This window comes from Panicum virgatum, chromosome 1K, assembly GCF_016808335.1.
Source record: "Panicum virgatum strain AP13 chromosome 1K, P.virgatum_v5, whole genome shotgun sequence".
Lineage (NCBI taxonomy): Eukaryota > Viridiplantae > Streptophyta > Magnoliopsida > Poales > Poaceae > Panicum > Panicum virgatum.
Window position 1 is genome coordinate 13,805,294 of NC_053136.1, and position 17,159 is coordinate 13,822,452.

The 17,159-nt window shown below is 52.0% G+C and overlaps 1 protein-coding gene across 1 annotated transcript; it reads right to left on the minus strand.

Moving 5' to 3' along the window:
* Positions 1-405: 405 nt before the first annotated feature.
* On the minus strand, positions 406-1,232 carry LOC120652824. Its single transcript, XM_039930758.1, has 2 exons — positions 1,162-1,232; positions 406-1,047 (listed from the first exon to the last, which is right to left on the minus strand). The coding sequence occupies exon 2, from the start codon at positions 1,036-1,038 to the stop codon at positions 406-408; it is 633 nt and encodes a 210-aa protein (XP_039786692.1). The 5' UTR covers positions 1,039-1,047; positions 1,162-1,232.
* Between the last annotated feature and the right edge of the window lie 15,927 nt (positions 1,233-17,159).

Below are 17,159 nucleotides of genomic sequence, written 5' to 3' on the forward strand. Positions count from 1 at the left end.
GAGATGTATATATTAAGCCTAATTAATCCATAATTAGCACATATTTAATGTAGCATCACATAGGCTAATTATGAAAAAAAATATATGCTTAATAGATTCGTCTCGCGAAATAGCCTAGGGGTTATGGAATGAGTTTTATCTTTAATCTACCTTTAATACTCCTAATAAGTGTCCAAATATTGAATGTGACAGGTCTAATATTAGGAACCAAACAGGACCAAGATTGGCATGCACCATAATGTAAATGCTCAAATGAGTTGAAGAAATTGAAACTACACAACAGCTGCATCTGCAATTCTGTATTGGTATATATCCTCACGTAGAGCAATTGGAGCTGGCCATTTACCAAACAATATAATTACAGCTTGGTGTTGCAAAATGCACGGAAAATGCAGGTTCATGAGATCAAAAAATAAACATGTACACCCTCTCGCCGCCGCCGCCGCTCGCCGACGACTTCGTCTCCGTGTACACACCCTGGAACCACACAAGGAGCCTGGCGACCCCTGGCCGGAGCTCCTCGAAATGCCGCGCCGCGCTTGGCTCCATGGACGAGCAGCAGCAGTTGCGGCGGGTGATGGTAAGGCTGAGGATCCCGCTGGCGTGGAAGGCGGTTCGAGCTCCTCGCCGCGGCACCGGGTCCATGTCCATGTGCAGGAGCATGAAGGACGCAAGGGGAACCCCTTCACCTTGGGGAGATTCATCAGGACCAGCCGCCGCGGCATCGGCGTAGCTTCCAATTCCATGGGAGCGAAGCAGGGGAGCTTGGACGGCGTCCTGGGTCCAGTCGCCATTTACGAAGGACAGCTCGTACTTGAGGACGCCGGCGCTGTCAGGATCGGACCTGAGCGCCGCGGCGGAGGAGAGCACGGACTGGCAGTGCCGCTCGACGTAGGGGTTGACGTGGTGGATGGGTCCTTTGGACATGCTTGGATGGGAGGACAGGTTGGAGGAGACGGCGGCGGAGAGACATGGCAAGAACAAGGCAAGATTCAGTAGCAAGCTGGAGATGGCGACTGTCTTGCCGGCGGCTTCCATCGATGTGGCCTGTAGGAGAAACCGTAGAATTCAGGAAGGAAATTCCCTGCGGTAATTTCCAGAATGGTTTGTGATCCAATTAAGATGAACCGAGGTGCAGACTGCAGAGAGGGAATTGCTTACCTTTGGGCGACTGCTCGAGTGTTCATGCAGGCAGCTGAAGTCAAAAAACACAGAACTGTTGTGCGGGTGGAGATAAGTATACAAGTCAATACCGTCGGAAAGTTTTTTTTTAAAGATAATACCGTCGGAAAGTCGATCGTTGATTCGTTGACTGAGGAATGCCATGAGCCAGATCAAGGTGTACGACGCGAGAAACCAGGCACCTAACGACATGGATCGTGCGCCAGCCGCCAAGTTGACGGTGAATCATGGAGGTAGTAGCAGGGTTTTTTATCCCGACCGGTTAACCCAAACCGCCGGCCACCGGTTCCGGTTTACCGGACCGGTTGGACCGGTAACCGGTGGAAACCGGTTGAATTCAAATCCAAATTTAAATAAATTCAAAAACTCCCGTGCAACCGGTTCCGACCGGTTTACCGGCCGGTTTGACCGGTTTATCGGCCGGTTTTACCGGTTTACCGGTTGGTTTGACCGGTTTGAATTCGAATCCAAATTCAAAAGCTCCCGTGCAACCGGTTTACCGGCCGGTTTACCGTAGTAGTACAGAAGGACAAGTTGTTTCTGGCTGTCCGGCAAAATTCTTTTATATTTTTTGGGGGAAGCAAAATTCATATTATTTTTGGGCCTTGTAGTTCACTGTGAGAGAATGTTTGGTTTGAGGAAGAAAACGGCGCCTCGTCAGAAAATAAAGCCATAAAGAGTACTACTCTATATAGTTATTTCTAAATCATGTAATGTTTCCATCTAAATTTTGATTTGATCCGCCTTGTGTCATTGATAAGTGGACGTTAGTTCATCCCGTATATGAGTTGGACCAGCCCTCCGTCCACGACTTAATCACATAAATCCCTACAAATTAATACACAAGCAAATTATATATATATATATATATAAATATATATATATAACACTTATACCCACTTTGTTCGTAACAACATACGAACATATTTGCCTAGTCCAAATTAAACAACGTAAGAAAAAAAGTGTAGAAAAATATGGGAGATGCATAACCAGCTGCCTGATTTTTTTAATGTTTCAGTCAATGAGCAGTGGCCATTGGATTCAAATCAACGGTTGATGCAGCTTCTTTAGCCTCCGTTAAGTGTGCTTGTGTACCTCCCCCGCTTCCATGGGTGATCCATGTTTGACAAACCCATTGCACCTAGGCAAATGTTAGGAGTCGCTCGGACTACTGGCAGTCAAACCATCGCACAAGACCCAATAACTACTTTTTGTTTCGAAACCAAAATATTTTGTTTCCGAACAAACTTTTTGTATTGCTAGAACAATTAAAAAAATTATTTTAAAACAAAATAAATTTGTTTTAGAATAAATTTGACTATGGACCAGTTTGTTGGACCAATTTAAGCCCAACAACACAAAATCTGTAGTGGGTGAAAAGTCTACTAGGGTCAACCGCATGACCCCAGCAACACCCTTGCACCTCTCCTCTACGTCCTCCCGTCGGATGGATGAGTCTCCTCTAAAATACTGTAGGGGAACTCTTGCTGACATGTGGGCCCGAGTGTAACGGGCCTCAACGTTCTCCTGTCACCCACCAATGGTATATTATAATAGATAGATTGGTTCCATATTTTGATAGATGCACTAATTTTGATTGATGAAACACTCAAAGTTCATGATGCCGTCTCTTTATGACTTTTTATACAAGCCTCCAATCCATTATGCAGTACGTGCCTCTGAAAAATATTTGTAAAAACTATTGTAAGCCCAATATTACAATATAGTCTAAAACGGAGCAGACACCTCACAAAGACCTGTCCTCCGAATCCTCAATTATGCGTTTGTATGTAGTCAGAATTTGGAATTGACATTGGTAGCTCTGAATATCGGTTATTTGGATGTCTTAGAATTCATTCAGGTTGCAGGCAGGGCGGGTTCTTATACGAACCTACAAACCCGCCCCACAAAATTGTTGTTCATGGCGAACAAATTATTTGCGGGTCACTTTGCAAAGACCGCTGGATAAGAGGGAAACCCGCGAGAACCCACAAGCATCGCGAACCCATCGCCAGGGGCGGCCACCGCACTCAGCAGCTCCACCTTCTTTGCCGAGAGCACACGCTCAAACTCCCAGTCCCAGTGCGCGCGCTCTCCCGCAGGCTAAGCTCCGGCCGCCGGCTTGCCACCCCTAAGCTCTGGCCGCACCGCGCCGCCCCTGCATCGCCGCTCTGGACGGCGGGTGCCGCCCCAAGCTCTGGCCGCGCCGTCCCTGTATCGTTTAGGGTTTAGGGTTTACGGTTTAGGGTCGCCGCAAAACCGCATATTCTGCGCCGCGAACCCACTTCGCGAAAGCAGACCACATGGCCCTGCTCGCAGTGCCCAGCGGCGCCGCAATCCCCCTCATGCTTCATGAGCTGTCGAACGACCGGCAACTCTCATGGCAAACGGATGCGCAGACAACTTGCAACTTCCATGGCGGACGGACTTTGGACTACATGCGCAGACGGCTTGCGACATTAGCCGATTAACATTGCAATGCTTGCATCCGCTGCATGGATTGGATCAGACGTCTTCAGTATAGATGGCAACTAACCAAAGATTAGCCTCCAGCATGTGATTTTTATGTGCCTTTTCAGTTAGTCACTATGGGATGGCTACTGGCCTACTGCGTTCTGGGGGCTGGCGACCACATGCGGGCAGCCGCAAAGCCCGCAAAAGGCAAGCGGCGCTATGCGGGCTGCCGCTTAGGCCCGCGACGGCACTAGCGACTCGTGCGGACGCGGGGCGGACAGCGGCAACCCGCCCCACTTGCAACGTGAGAATTCATAATTGAAAATGGACCTCAATATCAAACAGTATTCACCCCGTCCTTACCCCTTCACTTCCAATACCGAGCCAATCCCCCTGTTTGGTTGGAATGGTTCTCCCATTCATCTCCCCCGCGTCTTCTTTCCTCCACGATGAGCCAGGCATCCCATCCCCTTCCTATGGGTCGTGCCGCCCCTCCCAGCCATCACGGGCTGGCCACGCCACACCTCCCCTTCCTGTGGCAGCCGGCGCGTGCGCCTCCTCGACGGGGCTGGGGCAGAGGAGGGTCGGCCCGCGCACCACCTCGATGGGGTCGGCACGGTGGAGCTCTTTCCCATATGGGCGGCGCTGCCTCCTCTCTTCCCCACGGTCGGCGCGGCGGCGCCTCATCCTCCTTTAATTCCTCCGGGTGGGAGAACCCTGCGCCGCCACGACCCACGTCCGCCGCGTCGCCTCCCTACACCATCGCGGCGGACCCCTGCGCCGTCGCGACCCTCATCCGCCACCTCCCTTCTCTCATATCCCCATCGGCCCTGACAATACGATAGTACACCATACATATCTTGCAACATACAAAAAAAAACAAGTAATGAAGCTACTCCTATAGTCTATTTCCCTTTTGATTAGGTAATAAAATCGAACTTTACAAACTTTGGAAGGTTTTGCTTGATCAAAATACATCATGCAATTTCGAATGGAGGGAGTACTATTTGTGAAGATAATAGACTACTAGTAATGTGAGAGCACCATCGGTCCATCACTTTGTAGTCTGCACACCATGATATAGTATGCTCTTCGCAGAAGGAGGCGCCTCTGTAGAGGTGCCGCCCGGCGGCGACATCACTGGCGCGGAAGGATGGGTGGCTGCTGCAGCCTGCGGCGTCGAGCTCCTCGTCCTGGGTCGTGAACTGGTACCGGGAGTAGGGGCCGAGCCGGGACACCAGCTGGACCATGTCGAAGTAGGCACCGTCCGCCGCGGCGCTCAGGCTCGTCATCTCGCCGCGCACGGCGCGAGTTGTCAGCGTGTGCAGCTTCGGGTACCGTAGCACGAGCAGGATGTTGGGGGTGGCGGCGGCCACCGGCGTCTCAACAATGTTGCTGTTGCCGGCACCGTTCTTGGCCAAGTTCCACAGGTCGGTGATGTTGCTTCTGAGGCTGCGCCACGGGAGAGCAAAGTGCCCGACCATGCACAGCACCCTCTCCCCGCCGCCGCCGCCGCCGCTCCCCGACGACCGCGTCTCGGTGTACACGCCTTTGAACGGAGCACGGAATTCGACGGTCGCGTGGTCGCATGTCTCGGCGAAGGCAAGGAGCCCGCTCACGTTGAAGGCGCCACGCCGCTGAGCTTGAACCTGCGTGAGCCTCAAGGACACAAAGGGAGGAGCTGCTTCGAGCAATTTGTTGGGGATTGGACCTTCGGGTCAAGCCCTCACCCTCAGAAATGCTCCCTAACCTGTTTGCAGGGTCACAACGAAACGGAGCCAAGCATACCCGAAGGTATCGGATGAACACTAAGAAGCACAAGCTCAAAAACCATGGCCTTCGGTCCGAAGGGTATCACCTTCTGCGGGCCGAAGGTAGCGGATGGCTGCCCAGAAGCACAAGCGCAAAACACCAAAACCCTCAGTACGAAGGATACCACTTCCTTCGTGCCGAAGGTGATGAAGAGTTGCACAGAAGCACAAGTCTGAAGACCAGGACCTGCGGGTCAGGTGATCAACCTCGGTAACGAAGGTGGTGGCTGATTGCTCGTTGAAGGAACCTTCATGGCTCTAACTCCCGGAGGACCCCGAAGGTTGTTGTAACCTTCGTTGGTTGTAGACATGTGAGTAAAACATGAATATGTGAGAAGGTCGGATTTGTACACCTCTGGAATACGTGAGAAGGTCGGGTTTGTAAACCTCTCACCTTGTAATTTTACCCCGGAACCGACTAAGAGTGAGCTGTAAATGAGTTGGGAGGGGGCAATTTAGGAAAACCTGGCCGAGGGCTAGGGGTATAAATAGCCCCCCTTCTCCATAGTGTAAAGGGTTGAATTTTCTAATCATTATTGGAGAGTTTGACACCTACTTTCATTGTCATCTTTCTTACTGTTCATGCTCCCTGTCTTGGCATCTAAGAAGCAAAGATCCCAACAGCGGCGCCCACCGTGACAGCACGTAAGACAACCCTCGATGGCCCCAGCGAAGAAGAAATCCACCGCCGGCACCACAAGCACCTCCACTGAGACTGGCCGCTTCCTCGACGGCCCTCAACCGCAGCACGAAGGAGCCAACCGACAAATGGAAGACATCACCAACGAAGCTGCTGCTCATGGAGACCTGATTGATAGCACTGAAAACACCGAAGCTCATCAACTCACGGAAGCAGCACTCAAGCTCAAAGCCCTTGAAATGAAGGAAAAGAACATCGAAGCCCAGCTTGCCACCAAATAGAGGGCACTAGACCAAGCAAACAAGCTAGCCGAGGCCTGGCGCAGGCTAGCAGAGATGGAGGCAGAAGTTGAGAGCTTGCAGAGGGCATACCAAGAAATGCCCGAAGGTTCCTCCCAGCAAGAAAACCGCGTCATCCTCCAGACAGCCTTCGCTCATAATGAGAACCAAAGGCCAACGCTGGTCAACCTCCCATTTGACCCGACCTCGCCACTCTCAGTCGCTCTGCAGCGAACTTCATGGCCGCTTGGCTACAAGCCAACACAGCTCCCCAAGTACAACGCTACAACAGATCCAACTCAGTTCCTCATGGCCTACGAAGCAACCATCGCTTTGGCCGGAGGTGATGACTCCACCATGGCCAAGTCCTTCGTCATGGCCTGCGAAGGTTCTGTGGCCAACGGGTACTCGTACTTGCCTCTGCAATTAATCAACAACTGGTATCAGTTGAAAGGAAGGCTCCTACAGGACTTCCAAGGCTTCAGAAGGCTCAACGCCAACACTATAAAAGACTTCAAATGCCCCCAGCATGACCGTGAGCCTCTCTATGACTACTTCCGGAGGTTCGTCCAAAAGAAGGCTCAAATCCCAAACTTCCCAGAGAAAGATGCGATAGAGAAATGCATCGAGGGTCTCCTGCCTGGCCAGCTTGCTTCCCACCTCATAAGAGAACCTCCGAGGACTCTAGAGGAGCTTTATTCAGAAGCAGAAAAGTATGCGAAGTTAGACGCCGACCACCGCAGAAGGGTCGAGCAAAGAAGAATCATGCGTCAGGCAGAGAAATACAATCAACAAACATGGCAGCAAGAAAAGCAGCCAGCTCATCAGCTCATCTTACCTCTGGAACCTTCGCATGAAGATGAGGATCAGATAACCTTCGATCCCTTCACGACACCACCAGAGTCGGAACCCCAACGCTCAAACGACAAGCAACCTTCGTCCGGGGCACGGGGCAGAGGTCGCGATAGAGGAAGGGGCCGAGGTCGTGGACCTTCGCGTGATCCCAAAAAATTCTTCTGTCACTTCCATGGGTCTGACTCCGACCACAGAACAAACCAGTGCCCGGAGAAGAAGAAGACCCTTGACAGAATGGAGGCCGAGAAAAAAGCCAAGCTAGTTGGGCACACTACATGGCCACAGACCGAATCACCTCAACAAATACAGTACACGCAACCTTCGTTCGTTCCACCTCCACCATTTACACAAGCATACCGCCCACCCATGTTTAATTACAACTACAATCACAGTTGGCAGCCACAGCCAAACCCTCAAACGCAAACCATTCAACCCACAACCCAAGCTCAACCCACTCAGGAGCAGCTACCACCACCCCCAGCTCACCCACCAAAAAAAGAAAACCAAACCACAAATAGCCAACCCGCGGCACTACCATCCTACCGCATGATCATGCCCATATCCGGAGGTTACACCCTGGACTTCGAAAACAAGAGGCAGCGCAGGGACTACTTCAGGCAAGTCCATTGCATCGTCTCCGAAGGTCCAACCAAGAGAACCCAGTGGTCACACTCTCCGATCACCTTCTCTGAAGAAGATGTCAACCTCATCAGCTACCCACACACAGATGCCCTTGTCATCGAGGCAAACATTCAGGGCTGGAGGATTGGCAAGATACTAGTTAACACTGGCAGTTTTGTAGACATCATCTTCTCCGATACCTTCGATAAGATGGGTATCGACCGAAGCCTGCTTCAGCCTTCGGAAATCCCTTTAATGGGATTCGGAGGAAAGAGAGTGAACGCAATCGGCAAACTGTCACTCCCCGTGTCCTTCGGAGACACGGCCAACGCAAGAACAGAGCACATCACCTTCGATGTGGTAGAAATGCCATACCCATACCGCGCAATCTTAGGAAGAGGAACAATCAACAAGTTCAAAGCTATCGTCCATCAACTGTACTTGTGCATGAAAATGCCAGCTCCCGCAGGGGTCATCACCGTTCGCGGGGACCAGCAACTTGCGCGGGACATTGAGCGGGGATACACCCCAGGACAGAAAAATGTGCACAATCTTTGGACTGAATCCAAGCCAGTTACCTTCGAAAAGCAAAAAAGGGACAGCGATAAAGCAACCTTCGAAGAAGACTGTGAAGTCAAGAAGGTCCCCCTCGATGTACACCTCCCCGACAAAATGGTGACTATCAATGCAACCCTGGAGCCCGAAGAGGAGAAAGAACTTCTCGAGTTCCTCCTCAAGAATCAAGATGTTTTTGCATGGTCCGCCAACGACCTTCGGGGAGTCAGCAGAGACATCATCGAGCATCGGCTCGACATCAACCCAAACATCAAGCCGAAGAAGCAGAAGCTTCGAAAAATGGCAGATGAAAAAGTCGCAGCAGTCAAGGCCGAAGTCTAGAGACTGCTAGATGCAAATGTCATTAGAGAAGTCAAGTACCCAACATGGCTGGCAAACACCGTGCCGGTCAAAAAGAAGAATGTCAAATGGCGCATGTGCATCGATTTCACTGACCTCAATAAAGCCTGCCCGAAGGATGACTTCCCGCTGCCAAGAATCGACAGAGTCATCGATGACGCAGCAAACAGTCAACTCATGTCTCTGCTGGATTGTTTCTCTGGATACCACCAGATATGGATGAGAAAGGAAGATGAAGAGAAGACAAGCTTCATAACACCATTCGACACCTACTGCTTTGTGAGGATGCCCGAAGGGTTAAAGAATGCAGGACAGTCTTTTGCAAGAATGTCCTCCGTGGTCTTAGAACACCAACTTAGAAGGAATGTCCTGACTTATGTTGATGACATTGTTGTAACCAGTTCAATAAGAAGCAACCATGTGGCAGATCTGGCCGAAACATTCGCAAGCTTAAGAAAAGCAGGACTGTCCTTGAATCCCAATAAGTGCATCTTCAGAGTTCACAAAGGAAAGGTGCTAGGATGCCTAGTGTCCACCAAAGGCATCGAAGCAAACCCCGACAAAGTAAAAGCTCTTTGGAACATGGAGGAGCCAATGTCCATCAGGGACGTACAGAAACTCACAGGAAGAATTGCAGCCTTGAACAGATTCATCCCCCGCTCTGCAAACCAAAGCTTACCATTCTTCAAGGTCCTTCGCAACGCAAACAAATTTGAGTGGGGCCCCGAGCAAAGCGAAGCCCTCCAGGCGCTCAAAAACCACCTACAGAACATGGTCAAAATGACCTCACCTGACCCGAAGGATGTGTTGCTCCTGTACATCGTAGCATCCTACTCTGCCGTCAGTGCAGCGCTCATGCTCGAGAGAGAAAGCGAAGGAAAAAAGAAGCAACTAGCTGTTTATTTCGTATCAGAAGCGCTCGCAGGCTCGAAGCTCATGTACTCAGAGCTAGAAAAAATCGCATATGCAGTAGTCATGTCTGCCCGGAAGCTTCAACAATATATCGAAGCTCACAAGATAATAGTGGTCACAGATCAACCTTTTCATGATTTGTTCAGTAACAGAGAGGCCTCAGTTAGAATTGCCAAATGGGCTTCGGAACTCTCTGAGTTTTACATAGACTTCGAAAGAAGAACAGCCATCAAGTCACAAGTATTAGCAGATTTCATTGCCGATTGGACATCCCCAACCTTCAAGGAGGAACCTTCGACTGAAACCTGGATCGTGCACTGCGATGGGGCCTGTTGCAACGACGGAGCGGGCATTGCTGCAATCATAGAGTCTCCTTCGGGAGCAAAAAAAAGATACGCTGCACGACTAACCTTCGGCAACCTAGAATCATCTACTAACAACACAACCGAGTACGAAGCCTTGCTACTGGGCCTTCGCAAAATGAAAGCCCTTGGCCATCAGAACTTCATAGTCAAAACAGACTCGAAGGTCATCAGAGACCACATCGAAAAGGACTCGGGGGCAAGAAAGCCAGAGCTTATCGAGTACCTTGATGCAGTTAGATCCATGGAGAAATATTTCAAAGGCATCGACATCGTTCATATCCTAAGGCAAATGAACGACGAAGCAGACAAACTGGCAAAGGAAGCATCAAGAAAGGAGCAGTTACCATCAGATGTATTTTTCGAAGAAATCACAGAACCTTCGGTCAAGCCGAAGAAAGAAAAACAAGTCTCAGTCATCTCAGCCGAAGATTGGAGAACACCTATAATGAAGTACCTTTGGGGAAACATCGAGCTGCCAAATAAGAAAGAGGAGAAGAAAATATTCCAAAGAGCGAGGGGCTACGTTTTCTCCGAGGGAGAATTGTTCAAGTCAGGTGTAACCAGCCCATGGTTAAAGTGCATCTCGATAACCGAAGGAATCGAGCTCCTCAAGGAAATTCACTCCGGGTTTTGCGGATCCCACATTGGCTTCAGACAACTTGTCTCCAAAGCCTTCAGGCAAGGATTCTTCTGGCCAACAGCCCTGAAGGATGCTCAGCACATAGTGAAAACATGCCAAGCATGCCAAATGATGAGCGTGAAGTCCTCAAATCCTTTGGAGCCAATTCAGCTGATACCCCCGACCTGGCCCCTTCAAAGATGGGGAATTGATCTAGTGGGCCCCCTACCCACAACTCAGGGCAATTACAAGTACGCAGCAGTTGCTGTTGAGTACTTTACAAAATGGATCGAAGCCAAGCCACTCATCAACATCACATCAGAAACAATCAAAAAATTCTTTTGGCAGAACATCGTCTGCAGGTTCGGGGTCCCAATGGAGATCACCGTCGATAATGGAAAACAGTTTGGTTCACAGCTCTTCAGAGAATTTTGTTACAGTGTGGGCACGAAGGTAATCTTTGCTTCGGTGTACCACCCACAATCCAACGGGGCTGTCGAAAGGGCCAATGGCATCATCTTCGGCAGCATCAAGAAGTGCCTGTTTGATCAGAAAAAGGGAAAATGGGCAGATGAACTCCCGAAGGTCATCTGGTCCCACAACACCTCAGAATCAAGAACCACCAAGTTCACCCCATTCAAGCTACTATATGGTGCCGAAGCAATGACACCAGAAGAGCTTAAGAATCGAAGCCTAAGGGTGACTCATCAAGTCGAGGGCACACCCTCGGAGGAGAAAGACCTCGGTGACTGGATCCTAAAAAGGAAGCCAAATGCCGAAACATCCGGCAAACTTCAACCCAAGTGGGAAGGACCATTCCTAGTAATCAAAAGCAACAGGCCAGGGTCGTATCACTTGTCCGACGCCGAAGGCAATGAGCTGCAGCATCCTTGGAATGCCGACAGCCTCAAAAAGTACTACATTTAAGTTTGTAAAAAGGACGCATCGCGAAGCTATAAGCGATCGCGGACCTTCGCATCTATTTTCAGTTATTTCTTACATTGTAAACGGGCCGTACTCTTTTCCTCACAAGGGGAAACTCCGCACAGGAGGTGAGGTTTTTGACGAGGCGAACCCAGTGTAAACAATCTCAATACAATGAATTTTCCCCAAACAGTGTCACTCTCGCCTAAGCAGCCAAAATGGCAAGCTTCGGCAAGCATCTGCATGCTAAACAAAACAGTAAGTTAGCAAAGTATGCAGAATCCGCAAACTTTGCATACTTATCAAAACAAACGCACAACAAGTGCAAAAACGCCAAGGGGCTTCGACCTTTCAAAAGGTCCGAACCAAAAAACCTTCGGCACAAACGCACAACAAGTGCAAAAACGCCAAGGGGCTTCGACCTCTCAAAAGGTTCGAACCAAAAAACCTTCGGCACAAATACTTAACAAGTGCAAAAACGCCAAGGGGCTTCGACCTCTCAAAAGGTCCGAACCAAAAAACCTTCGGCACAAACGCACAACAAGTGCAAAAACGCCAAGGGGCTTCAACCTTTCAAAAGGTCCGAACCAAAAAACCTTCGGCACAAGCGCTCAACAAGTGCAAAAACGCCAAGGGGCTTCAACCTCTCAAAAGTTCCGAACCAAAAAACCTTCGGCACAAATGCAAAACAAGTGCAAAAAACGCCAAGGGGCTTCGACCTTTCAAAAGGTCCGAACCAAAAAACCTTCGGCACAAACGCACAACAAGTGCAAAAACGCCAAGGGGCTTCGACCTTTCAAAAGGTGCGAACCAAAAAAACCTTCGGCACAAATGCAAAACAAGTGCAAAAAACGCCAAGGGGCTTCGACCTTTCAAAAGGCCCGAACCAAAAAAACTTCGGCACAAACGCACAACAAGTGCAAAAACGCCAAGGGGCTTCGACCTTTCAAAAGGTCCGAACCGAAAAACCTTCGGCACAAATGCTCAACAAGTGCAAAAACGCCAAGGGGCTCCGACCTCTCAAAAGGTCCGAACTAAAAAACATTCGGCACAAACGCACAACAAGCGCAAAAACGCAAAGGGGCTTCGACCTTTCAAAAGGTCGGAACCAAAAAGAACTTCGGCAAAAGCGCTCAACAAGCGCAAAAACGCCAAGGGCCTCCGACCTTTCAAAAGGTACGAACCAAAAACCAACGACAAAAAGGGCACAATAAGTGCAAAGCGAAGGCCAACAGGCTACCTCGGAAAAATCGAAAGATGGATTCCAGAAAGGGGGGGGAGACGTTTTTCCACAAGAACCTTCGGCACCCATCATTCGATTTACCCAAAAAGAGCTAAGCCTTTCGAGGACAACAACGCACATGAAAGGGGGGAGACGTTTTTCACAAAAAAACAAAGTTTCCGTGCATTGCCTCGTTGGCAAACAAATCATATATCGAAATAACAAACACTTCTTCTTCACAAAATACCTCCGGGCAACGACTCGTTAGGAAGGGGGAGAGACGTTTTTTGAAGAACCACCCTAACAAGCGTCGCCCCGGACAACAAATTACATCCAAAAAGGTCATTCGGCAAGAAAAAACGAAGAATTGGGGGGGGGACGTTTTTCTCCAAGAGCCCCACAACAGTACTACTCTGCAAACCTCGGGTGCAAATATGCCTAATACATCACACAACAAGGCACCTCGAAGGATGCACAAAAACAGCACCTCGAAGGATACACACAACAAGGCGCCTCGAAGGATGCACAAAAACAGCAACTCGAAGGATACACATCACAAGGCACCTCGAAGGATGCACATCACAACACCTAGAAGGATGCACGCATAAAGGAAACCCGAAGGATACGCAATAAGTGGCCATTACAAAGGCAATCGCGAAGGTCACAGTCAGACAAAAGAGGCAAAACATGTTACAATGAATTTCTACCAGACCAGCTTAAACTGTCGGGTACCACGATTAGGGACACCCTAATCGGGGTACTAAGATCGCTTTAAAACGCAACTCATATTAAGACAACTGGGCCCACAAAGGCCCACGGCCTGCTTCCAATCTGAAAGAAAGGAAAGGACTCAAAGGAGCCCAGCGTGCGGCCCATTCACATCCCCCTCGAACCCGCGGAACGATCTTCGCCTCGCTCGAGGGTCCCTCTCGGCCCTGCTGGACAATCTCCGCCTCGCTCGAGGGTAGCGGATCTATCCTCGAGCGGGTGACTCATCTCCGCCTCGCTCGAGGGTAGCGAATCTACCCTCGAGCGGGTAAGCCATCTCCGCCTCGCTCGAGGCCACCCCTCGGCACAAGGGACAAACAGCCCCGCCGCCCAACCACTCTCCGTACGAAGGCATTAAAGGCCAGCCACTCTGCCACGGCGCCCAGGACAGACGGCGTCAGGCCGCCACTCCCACAGTGGATGTGACCGGGGTCCCATCCGCTGACTTCGGTCACCGCTCCGCCATCCCGGAGGCTGTAGCGGCACTGTGGGACATGCGACGCGAGACAAGACAGGCTCGGCACTGCTCCCGTTTCTGTTCTGCCGACACCGACCACCCGGACTCGCCTCCCACTGGGGAAGGGGTCCGGCGACGTCACGTGTCCTTCCGAGAGGAGCGCTCAGCACGCACGGGCGGAGCCCCGGACCCCCCCTTTGAGGAGTCCGGGACCTCCACGCGTCCCCCGGACCTCCTAGTGTGCACGCCCGCACTCCGACCAGGGGGTCCGGGGCCGCCGCGCGCCCCACTGCCGCTGGTGCATGCAGGAACCTAGTCCGCAGGGCCCACCGAACGCCACCGCGCCGAATATAGAAGACCATACATTAGCGATGTGCGCCGCCTGTAGGGACACTGCAGGACGACTAGCGTGATCTTCGCAGGACCAAGGACGATATCCAGGACGACTGCGATGCGCGCCGCCTTCCCACAGTGTACTTCCTACAGTGTCTGACCACTGTACCCTGCGATTCAGGGGAAAACGACGACTTCCACGCCTCCACTCATGTGCACCGCCCCTCCTTGTAACTATAAAAGGAGGAGGCGGGATTCCTTTAGCGCTCTCTGGTTTTTCTCTCGCTCGGAGGACGCTCAGACGCTTCCGGACGCGATCCATCATCACTTACGCTCTGGCATTCCTATTGGCCACGTTCAATCCCTTTTCTAGCAAAGACTTGGGAGCTTCCCTCCGTCTCTCGCCTCGCTTGTATCCCCTACTGCAAGCACTCCGGGTGCAAGATAATACAGTGCCCTCACACACCCCCTTTGCTGGACGTACGGCCCCGCGGCCGGAATTAGGATAAACCGTGCGTTACTGTGTTGCCTCTTGCATCATCATCTGGGACGAGGAAACACGCAGCATTTACTAGTTGGGATCCGGGCCCCCGGGTCGGGACACCAACAGCTGGCGCGTCAGGTAGGGGAAGCTGCGTGACACTTTTCTCTCTTTTTCCCATTTGATCTCCAGGGATGGCGGGCAGATCCAACCCATACCCTATGGGTGTTTCGGATCCGCTCCCAGCGGGACACATGATCCGGTTCGGGAGTCTCGAGTTTAGAACAACCAGCAACGGTTACCTCATGCAGCTCCTCTCGCCCGGACGCAACCCCGTCATTCCGACTTCACCAGCCCGGCGCAACAGGCGCTCAGTCCAACGTTCGCGACAAGCACGCGCGGAGCGACGTCGCGCGGCATGCCACTGCTCCCCCACGTGGGTCGAGGCTGGCATGTCGCAACTCAGCATCACGGCCAACGGGGTGTTGTCTGAAACTAAGACACGCTATCCGCAGATTCAGAAGCTGCTCTACGTAGTGGTTCTGGCTCGGCGCTACTGCGCCACTACTTCGAGGCCCATCCCGTCACTGTGGTCTCGTCTTTTCCTTTGGGAGAGATAGCCCGCAACCGGGAAGCCGAGGGTAGAATCGCCAAATGGTCTGTGGAGCTGATGGGAGAGACACTCACCTACGCCACCCGCAAGGCGATCAAGTCCCAAATCTTGGCTGACTTCGTGGCTGAGTGGATGGACACTCAGCTACCCCCATCGCAAATCCAGGGCGAATGCTGGACTATGTACTTCGACGGGTCGGTGATGAAAATCGGCGCCAGTGCCGACCTTCTCTTCATCTCACCCCTCGGAGAACATATGCGATACGTGATACGCCTACACTTCCCTGCGTCAAACAACATGGCGGAGTATGAGGCCCTCCTCAGTGGCCTCCGCGTCGCCATCGAGCTCGGCGTCAAACGCCTCGACGTACGCGGTGACTCTCAACTCGTCGTCGATCAAGTAATGAAGGAGTCTAGCTGTCACGACCTGAAGATGGAGGCGTACTGCAATGCAGTGCGCTGCCTCGAAGACAAGTTCGACGGCCTAGAGCTCAATCATGTCCCGTGCAAGTACAACGAGGACGCCGACGAATTAGCCAAGATCGCGTCGGGGCGGACCACCGTCCCCCCGAACATCTTCGCTCGAGACATCACTAAGCCCTCCATCGAGTTCAAGGACCCGACGGAGTCAGGCCCCTCGTCCGCTGGGCCCTCCGGCGGGAACCCCCCGGTGGACGAGATCGAGTCCATGGACATTGACTTCAGGACCACCTCCGCGGACGAGGCTGAGGCAATGGAAGTTGACGAGGCCCCCACTTCGTAAGATTGGCGCGTCCAGTACCTTGACTAGATGATTCGAGGGGTCCTACCCTCGAACCGTGCTCAGGCGCGACGCCTCGCCAGGCGGGCCAAGTCCTTCGTTCTAATCGACAACGAGCTACACAAGCGCAGCCCCTCGGGTGTCCTGCAACGATGCATCCCCATCCCCGAGGGCAAGGAGCTGATCCGCAACATCCATGCCGGCGTCTGCGGCCATCACGCCGTTCCGCGCACCCTCGTGGGTAACGCGTTTCGGCAAGGTTTTTACTGGCCCACCGCGGTCGCCGACGCCACCGACGTTGTGCGAACCTGCGAGGGTTGCCAGTTCTATGCTCGAAAAACACACCTCCCGGCCCTTGCTCTGCAGACCATCCCCATCACGTGGCCGTTCGCTGTGTGGGGACTAGACCTCGTCGGTCTGCTGAAGAAGGCGCCCGGGGGCTTCACCCACTTGCTGGTGGCGGTCGACAAATTCTCCAAGTGGATCGAGGCTCGACCCATCGGCAAGATCAAATCCGAGCAAGCAGTCCTATTCTTCACCGACATCGTCTTCAGGTTCGGGGTCCCGAACTCGATCATCACCGACAACGGCACCCAGTTCACAGGCAAGAAGTTCTTGGCATTCTGCGACAGTTTCCACATACGTGTGGACTGGTCGGCTGTGGCACACCCACAGACGAACGGGCAAGTGGAGCGTGCCAATGGCATGATCCTCCAGGGACTAAAGCCGAGAATCTTCAACAAGCTGAACAAGTTTGGCCGGAGATGGCTCACGGAGCTACCCTCGGTCATTTGGAGCCTGAGGATGACCCCAAGCAGAGCCACGGGCTTTTCCTCGTTCTTCCTCGTCTATGGCACCGAGGCCACTCTCCCCACTGACTTGGAGTACGGGTCGCCGAGGCTCAAGGCATATAAAGAGCAACAAAACCAGCGAGCTCGCGAGGACTCGCT

Bases quoted from the DNA above. Each gene is read 5' to 3' on its own strand.
- LOC120652824 (XM_039930758.1), bottom strand. From the start codon at position 1,038: ATGGAAGCCGCCGGCAAGACAGTCGCCATCTCCAGCTTGCTACTGAAT.